General features: G+C 33.4%; 1 protein-coding gene across 4 annotated transcripts in view; it reads right to left on the bottom strand.

Annotated features, from left to right (window-relative positions):
* Positions 1 to 2420: 2420 nt before the first annotated feature.
* The window catches only part of LOC139121913 (collagen alpha-1(II) chain-like), a 31651-nt gene continuing 24521 nt past the window's right edge, over positions 2421 to 9550 (bottom strand). For all 4 annotated transcript variants that reach the window (XM_070687229.1, XM_070687228.1, XM_070687226.1 and 1 more), the window contains 4 exons: positions 8683 to 8712; positions 6684 to 6755; positions 5588 to 5725; positions 2421 to 5452 (listed from right to left, as the gene is read on the bottom strand). In XM_070687229.1, coding sequence (XP_070543330.1) covers positions 4839 to 5452; positions 5588 to 5725; positions 6684 to 6755; positions 8683 to 8712 — 854 coding nt within the window. In that variant the 3' untranslated portion in view covers positions 2421 to 4838. The remainder of the gene's footprint in view (positions 5453 to 5587; positions 5726 to 6683; positions 6756 to 8682; positions 8713 to 9550) is intronic.

Raw genomic sequence — 9550 nt, 5'->3', positions numbered from 1 at the left:
TTTCAGTTTCGAGTTTTTGTTCATTTTCATTCTTGAAACATCAGTATGTCTCCGTTCTAATTTATTCCCTTCTACAGTGACTGATGGCAAAAATTATCTGACAATTTACCTTTTGACCTATAACCATCATTTTACAACTGACAGGTCAAATTTATCTGTGTGTAAAGGATGGGACTATATCAAAAACTTTATAATAGGATTATCTTCTGAAAGAAAAAGAATTAAACTGTTCACACCTATTTCCCTGTACAGTGGCCAAATTTAATGGTAGAGAACAATAGGTTTATACAAAAGTTTTGTGGTGAAGGGATAACAGACCCATTGTGGTAGGGCCCTTCATAGCAAGGTATATACATTACCTATAGCTATTGAGAAGAAAATTGAACCTTTAGGAAAATTTATACCATTTTTTAGCTCCGCTGTCAGCGACGCGGAGCTTATCAAATAGGGTTGATTTCCGTCGTCGTCCGTCGTCGTCCGTCGTCCGTCGTCCGTCGTCGTCGTCGTCGTCCGTCAACAATTGCCTTCTCCTCAGAAACCGCAAGTCCAATTGCTTTGAAATTTTATATGCAGTTCACTTGGGGTGACCACACTTAAGTTTGTTCAAATCGTGGTGAAATTTGCATATTTGTATTTTTGGGGCAATTTTTGGTGTTTTTGGTAAAAAAATCTTCTCTGAAACCGCTTGTCCGATTGCTTTGAAATTTGATATGCAGTTTACTTAGGGTGACTTCAGTCAGATTTGTTCAAATCATGGTGAAATTTGCATATTTGTATTTTTAAGGCAATTTTTGTCATTTTTGGTAAAAAAATCTTTAAAAATCTTCTTCTTCAAAACTACCAGTCAGATAGCTTTGATATTTGTTACATATGTCCCTAGGGATGATCTATTGAGATTTGTTCAAATTGTAAAGAAATATGCAAATTTGCATTTTTAAGGCAATTTTTGCCATTTTGGTCAAAAATGTATTTCTCAAAAAGTACTGGTCTAATAGTTTTGAAATTTGGTATACATGTTTCTATAGATGAACTGAGTAATATATATTGAATTTCTGATGAAATCTGAAATTTTGTATTTTTGAGGCAATTTTTGCCATTTTTCGTCAAAAATGTGTATTTCCAAAACTATTCATCTGATAGCTTTGAAATTTGGTATACAGGTTCCCACAGATAAACTACATGATATTTATTGAAATTATGATGAAATCTGCGATTTTGTATTTTTAGGGCAATTTTGCCATTTTTGGTCAAAAAATGTGTATTTCTAAAACTACTCATCTGATATCTTTTCAATTTGGTATACAGGTTTCTACAGATCACCTTAATGATATGTGTTGAAATTATGATGAAATCTGCAATTTTAAATTTTTGGGGCAATTTTTCCCATTTTGGTCAAAAAATGTATTTCTCAAAAAGTACTGGTCTAACACCTTTGAAATTTGGTATACAGGTTTCTATAGATGAACTAAGTTTGATCTCTTGAAATTACTATGAAATCTGCAATTTTTATTTTTGGGGGCAATTGTTGCCATTTTTGGTCAGAAAATTTTATTCTCAAAAAACTACTCATCAGATAGCTTTGGTTGACATGTTCTTAGGGATGATCCGATGTGATGTATTCAAAGTATGATGAAATCTTCAATTGTGTATTTTTGCAGCTTATTTTAGCCACTTTTTTCTGGCCACTGCATTGAGCTATCAAAGATTTCCACCTTCTTCATCAACATGTGTAAAAAATAGTTATTCTCTACATAAACACAGCGGAGCTATATCGGCCGCTAGGTCGCTTGTCTTGTTTTCTATCATCTTATGGTTGGTATCAGAGATATCAGTACAATTCAATGACTAGTATTTAGCTGATATGGATTACTTTGGGTTTGACTGTTCATGAATTCTTTGACATGAAGAAAGAACCATGCCTCATTTCACAGTCCGTTCTTGAAGTATGTAGGCATTGAAGCTAATAGTCATCCAACTTGTGACAAGAAAATGAAAAGTAAAGCTTATAACATTTTCCACATGCTGTTGTGAGAGAGCTGTGAAAGATTTTCCCAGGTTTGATTTTTAGATGATATACAAGATGACACATGTTGCAATCAGTCAGAGATGTTGTTTATCATCAATATAATAAACGTTACAGCTGCTTAAATTTGCCATGTCAATAACATTTTTGAAAAAGATTGTTTCTCGCACAGCTCTACATAGCCTTAACATGCTTCCATCCCTCCCATCCCAAATCTGACACATAAATAAAGTTGGCGTCACACATAGCCAACACACTTTTCTCAAAGCAATATTTCTTGAAAAATGCAGAGAATCTAAGTTTAGTATGGTAGCAATAGTTTATTCCAAGGATGAAGGGGTACACATTTGGGGTAAAAAGACCGCTTTGATATTAATAATAAAATACAGAGTCAAAACTTGGTACTATATGAAATTTAATATCTAATTTGATACCAGAGTTTACATCGTAAAAATTGATAATTTTATTTGCATTATCTATCATCATTCTTAAATGGCAGGGGTTGAAAGACTGACATTCATATAAAGTGATTTAAAATCATATATGACAAGCAAAGTTGAAATGAATCTTATTCCAAATATAAGAATTTTATTGCCAAAAGATTGTCATTTTGAAATGTGAAAATTTTACGAAAATTAATCCTGCTAGAGTGGAGTCAATATTCTTCTGAAATGTATTAAAATGGGAAAAACAAGAAATGAGAAAATTAGGTGATTTGTGTAAATTTGCGTCTGTTTACACTTCATTCTCACCCAACTTACAAATGCTTGTCAAGCTAAAATGTTAGCCCAACCAATATTTTAATCTAGGGTTAACAAATTACTGAAAATTGAATGAATTTTTGCAAAAAAAAGCGATTTTTAGCAAAATATGCTGTATTGCATGCAGTGCCTGCTTAAATGAAAAGTTATTCAGATGGTCCAAAATCTTAATGAACAGGATTGATAATACGGTAGTTTCAGATAAAAACTGTGGCTAACATGTCATGGATGGTGAGAAAGTATGAAGTGCAATTGTGATAGAAAAACAAGGTACTTTATTATAAAACGTCTTCTATTACAACCCTATGATGTAAAATTCTACACTTATCTTGTCAGTCAAAATGTGTATATCAACCATAATTATGTTATGAAAACAATATACAAGTTTAATACACTTCCAACTGTCATTTCAGTAAAACAAAATTGTTACAATACTCATTTTTGAATAGTTACATGATGTCATGTAAAATCTCTGTTAAGTATGACCGACATATAGTTCATCCCTAGAATATATACTTAAAATTATGAAAAATATTTTGAACGTGTTTTACACCGATCTAATACCTGTTATATAAAAATAAAGTATGCCTTGTATTAGTAACTGAAACTTTCAATATAACAAAAGTAAAGATGTCTTCAATGCAATAGCAAATTTTAAATTCAGGCTTTCTAATATTACTGAACAGACTGCTTTCTATATTCAAAAATAAAAATTACATCAGAGGACTAGTACTACTACAAAACTGGACATCACAAAGTTTAGTAGGTCATATTTCTATCAGTCTCTACGTAAGAATCCAGGTTGAACCAGTCAACCGTATTGAAATAATGATATGAAATATAGTAATGTTAATATTATTTCTTCAATGCTATAAACCTGAATTTCTGTTAATGCATTGGCCATGATTTTTATTTCATTTCAAATAGTAGAATATGATAAATAAGATACAAGCTTTATAATTGAACCAACCAGGGTCACAAATATAGATTTTGAGAAGTTGATATCTGGTCTCTATATCGATCTGATAGATGCAACTTGTGATAAACCTACCATGGAGCAAATTGTATACACAGATCATGTCAACCAGCAGAATAAAAACGCTAAAGGCATGTTACAATACAACAGCATCTTTGCTGCCTTGATATGCTTTATCAAACAAAGTGCAAATATATCGTCATGTCCACTTATATAAGCATTAAGTGTTGACTCCTCTTCATCTGAAGTCAAAGGTCAGATGAATTTAAAAAGACACTGAGCGAAAGTCACTGATGCTAATTGTGTTTGCAAAATCTTTCTCTTTTTATATGATTGTACATGCATATCATCAAAGATTTCTTATCAATTAAACGATATCAAAGCCCTAGTTCCTGCCAAAATACTTTACAATAAACAGTGTATGGAAAAAGCTTACTGAATATTGACCTCTTTTCTTTATGATGGACAGCTTTACATCTTGAAGCTGCAACAATTAAGAAATTTAAAGTGCCCAGATACTTTACTTGATCAATGCTGGCCATCAGAAAAACAGATTGAGGTGACTCTAATTAACGAGAAAATATTCTGAGAAACTGAAAAAAATAACTAGAAAATTTAACACACTAATATAAAATCTATTAAGTAAAAATAAAGGCTATTTATAAGAAATCAAAAAACGAAAATCATACTTCTAATTATTCTATTAGAGATTTATAGAGTCATTAGAAAATGGTGTATTCTATAGTTGATTTAGTGACTTGTCTTTATTTTTGTATCAATTTTTGTTTCGCAGGGGTCATTGAAAGAAACGCTGCTAATACGGTTTATGGCCAGATAGTGATATACTAAACAGACAGCTGATACTTTGTGTTAATATTGTTAATATACAAACATAAATATGAAGTTATCACACTGCGGAACATAGAGTAACCTAGCCAAATATTCAATTAACAGAAAAATCTATTTTTCTGAGGACACAGAACAGTCTAAGAGAGTACATGCATATTGCATCTACTTTCATCATCTGAATTTAAATATTAGATACTTTGCAGAGTGGTTTTTCCTTTCACAGCGCATTCTACTCAAGATCCAGTTGATATTTCACCAAATACCCATGATTCCAGGAATACAGAACCTTTTCCAATGGATTATATGAAATCATAGCATTCATGCCATACTGATTTATGAAAGGTATCTCTAAATCAAGGATGGGTTTCAAAGTGTAGAGGTCAAAACCAAAGTTGACCGTGGTATTCCTCTCTTTGGGACTCTTAGTGGAGTAAAGAATCCCACCAATGATGAAACTATCACCAGCTGAGCGCTTCTCATATTCTGTGTTGATGGTTTTGATGAGTTTCAGACTGACCACATCTAATTTCGCAATCACCATGTTGCCTTTGTTGTCCGGAGTGCTGTATATTGCCCAAAGTCCATTCTCGTCCACTTCCAAATCTATGTAGGTATACTCTGTCGCATACAGGTACTTGGTGTGTCGGAATCCCGCACCAGGTAGCTTTCCATTTGCCACAATTGTCTTTGATGTCATGTCAAACCGTGCTACCTCTCTTGTTCCCTTGATGTGAAAATACACTGAATTGTTGTACACCACATGGCCAGTACCATCCCAATATTGAGGCAAGTAGTAAATTTTCTTTCCACTCTTTGATTGTAAATCTGCAAGTGTTGGCCATTCTGGAAGACAAAATACCCGGTATATAGTGTCATATGGAATTAACTTAGTTTGATAAAATTACTTTGGTCAACAGAGGTTTATTTGTTATCAAATGTAACATTATTCTGGAAAAGGCAACAGTAATTTTTCCTTACCTTCTACCATGAAATTTGAAAAATGTGACATAGTATAAATCTTGTCATTTTCTATTGCTGTATCTTTCATCCAAGCTCCCCAGAATGCGTTATGTTTGTGAAAAGTTTCCGGGGGTGATATTTGCTTCAATTCTACCTCTAAAAAGAAGAAAATGGAAAAGCATGATTGCATTATACCGATATCTGAGAGAAATTTTTAGAGAATTAGTAAAAACCCTTGCAACATAATTTTCTTGAAAATGATTTTCATAGCCTCGCACCATTGGCCTATTGGCCAAGCGCCTAGACCAAGTGTCTGAATCTGCGGTTCCTCTCGTACTGAGCAGAATTACACATTGTTCAGTGGTATACTATTTAACTCTTGTTTAAAAAGGTATACAGTCACCTTCAATCTAAATATGCCCATATATGGTCAAAGAAGCGTTCCTTGGTATTCAAAAAGCCCATGTGAGGGCGCTGTTTTTAAAAAGCGGCCACCCACTTAAAATCTGTGATTGGTTAGATTTTCTCTTTCCATGGTAACTGTGGCAAAATTGGAACAGGTGACAGTATACCTTTAACACTCCTCAGAAAAGAAGGACATCAACTTGTACATAAACTTTCCCCAAGGACACTTTCAAACATTCTCTCTAAAAATCAACAAAAATTTGAGGTTGCCATGCAAATGTTGGTACCATTATTTGATATTCAAAACAGATGCCACCCCCTGTGTTACCTCTACAGGAATGAATTAATTCTTGATTTTCAGAAAAATAAGACTTCAAAAGCTTCAAAAGGAGCCCTCCACAAGTGGCGGATTCGAAAAGCAATTGTAAAAATTTGAGATTCCGAATATCTATCCCAGAGGTACATTCCACCTTCATTCTCAGAATAATAGGTGTATAACAGCCAATCAGCAATTAGATAGTTGATAGCCCTGGCTCAGCAAGTGAATCACCCCTTTAAAGGTGGAGACAGAACACAGCAGTTTTGAACACTGCATCGTCACTTACCTTTTGCAATATTGTGATTATAATATGTGCAAGGTATTCTAATCAGAATGGAAGATATACGTCACTCAAGACTGGTGAATCAATGTACTGATAAAAAATCTTACCAGAATTTGGCACTCTTGCCCATTTAGGTTCATCAGTAGGGCTAAGCTCATCAGGTGGTCCCTCTATCTGACCTGTCAAAATACAAACATAAATCGGTATCTCTAATAAACTTGCTTTCTTTCATGAGAGTACTTTAAATAATAGATGTATTACTGGTACTAGCTTTATAGTACGTACAGCAAATGAAATCAGTATTGTGATAGGTTCAAAGTCAAAGGGGCACTTTAAAAGGAAAAATTCCCACTTGGGAGATAAAACAGAAAGGCTTGATTTATTTTTATGGATTGAAAGTTAAACATATCTAACAAAGACCATCAAAGTATATATTAAGTCAGGTAGTACAACAATAGGTGCAGGACTATGTCCTCATCAAAAAATGTACAGTGTATACCCTCCAAAAGTTTGGATTATATGATTGTTTATGTTTCAGTCACTATGTCTATATTTCTTTTGAATGGATTAAATTCTTTACGGTCGTCAAGATGATTGCTGTTGTCAAGTAAAAATGAACAGTATCAATGAAAATGCTGATTTTCATAAAGTTCATCATTTGATGCAGAAGAATTTAATTTAATATGTGTGAATTGTTGCACTGCACCCTTGGACATGAAACATTATGCTGGTTATTTACACTTTTGAGTTCCAATGAATGTAAGATATAAAGGGTACAAAACTGTAAAAAATTCATCTGCATATCTGTGATATGTCATTTTCTGTGGACTGATTATTTTATCCTGTACTTGCTGACAAATTGACATCTTTAGAATCCATGTTTTTGTGGAAGGTGCACATTTCACCTAGCAACCATTGTTTAGCAATTTGAATTGCTCAGTATCTAACATCAACTTAGTTTCACACAACTCATTTCATGAATCTACTTCCAAACATGTAGAAAGATTCTGCCCTGATGATAAAAAATATCTCAAGCAAGCTTTCCAATTTCTCATGTTAAATATCAACATATATCCTGTGTTTCAGTCAAAGAAATTCATGTTAATAAGAAATTCATGTTGATATGTACTAGATGTCACTGACATGCACAAACAAGTGACCTTGTGGCCGATAGAGCTTCACTATGATATTTGACATAACCATAGACCACTATGAGAAATATTTGTGAAAATTTCTATATTAAATATAATCGTTTGAGCAGTCAACCAAGCTTTTTATAGAGGTGATTTTTCTATAAATCAACAGGTAATTTCCTAAAACCTTTTTCACCAAAATTGGGAAAAAGTCCCGCAAAAGCAATATCACTTATTTCGCCCTAATTTGTGGAAATCTGACCAAGATTAATTAAAGGGACCATCATACCAAATTTTAAAGCAATCAGACAAGTGGTTTCAAGGATGAAGATTTTTTGTCCACAAACTGGAAAAAATTGCCCCAAAAATACAAATATGCAAATTACACTGATTTGAACAAACTTGGCTGACACTCAGTGAGATCATCCCTTGGCACCCCTATATCAAGTTTCAAACCAAACAGAAAGTTACAGAGAAGATGACTTTTTGAACAAAAATTAGGAAAAGGGCGCTAGTATAAATGTGCAACTCTCATTACCATTTGAACAATCTGACCAGGAACCTGCATATCAAATGTCAAAGTAATAAAACTAGCAGTTTCAGAGAAGAAGTTAATTGTTGACGGACAACAGATGAGACGATATCTGATAAGCTCCCCAGCCAAAACAAGCATAGTTTATCTTTGAGCATCTTTAATCATTTCACCACTGTGACAATGGTTTGGCTCACACCCATTGTTTCAGATAATGATTGTGAATCTTTTCAAAGGGAAGTGGGGGTGAACAAGTTCAACTTTTCCGTGCCCATTTTTAGTACAACAGTATTTATTTTGCATAGCTCTGCGGAGAAATGAGACAAAAGGGTAGTCTGAACAATACATTGTCATTGTCATCAGTGCATCCTGAATGTAAAATTAACATTTTGTTTTAAACTTTGATCTGTTCAATACATTTGAAAGCTTTATATATCTTACCTGTTCCAGTATTGTCACCAGGCATTACTCCTAGGGAAAATAATCAAGAGACACTTTAATCTTGAATGTAAACAGTACTTTACAATGAACTTTCTATAAATGATACAAAGCTAAATTTTGTTATCACTAGAATTATTCTTCACCAAATCAAAGTTTTGATATGCCACTATTTAAGAAGATATGCTTTAATAATGTGCGAATGTGTTCTCCTAATGTTTTGATGTTTTCATTTATATCATTACATCTATACATAGCAAATATTAACAATGATTGAGATAAGAAATGAGCAATATGTGTTCAATATTTGTTGGAGTTCTCTACAAATTCAGCCGAGAAGTATCACAGGAGGGGGTTTAACTATAGAGCAAACCAAAAATCTGATATGGAAAATGGAATAATGGCATTTTAAGATCATGTCATCTGCCTTGCGATGTTTTTTTCTTTGGTTAGAAATATTGAAATTTTTCAACTTCTTCATATCTGAAAAGACAAATTTTTTGTGATTCTGTCATCTATTGTTATTTCGCAACAACCTATTTTTGCATTTTGGAGAACAAGCAGCAAGATGAATGAAGCACATTTCTTGCAATGGGAACTGCAGGCTTCAGTCACTGGAGTGTTATATATAGTGACCTCAGTATTTGCGGTGAATCAACATAGCAAGCTTGGTCATATTTCTCTGTCAGAGAGTTTGACAATTAAAACTTTGTTTTATTTTTTAAGATCTTCCTCTGACATCAATGTGGCATTGATGGTGTCACGTTAGAATTTGAGGCTGACGTACCAAAGGTATCCTTGACCAAAATGTGTTGTGAATTCAAAATCAATGTTGATTATTATGTACGCTTCAATAATACTGGCAATATAT

Source organism: Ptychodera flava, chromosome 21, assembly GCF_041260155.1.
Source record: "Ptychodera flava strain L36383 chromosome 21, AS_Pfla_20210202, whole genome shotgun sequence".
Lineage (NCBI taxonomy): Eukaryota > Metazoa > Hemichordata > Enteropneusta > Ptychoderidae > Ptychodera > Ptychodera flava.
The sequence above is the reverse complement of the archived record's forward strand: the minus strand, read 5'-3'. Positions and strand labels throughout refer to the sequence as shown.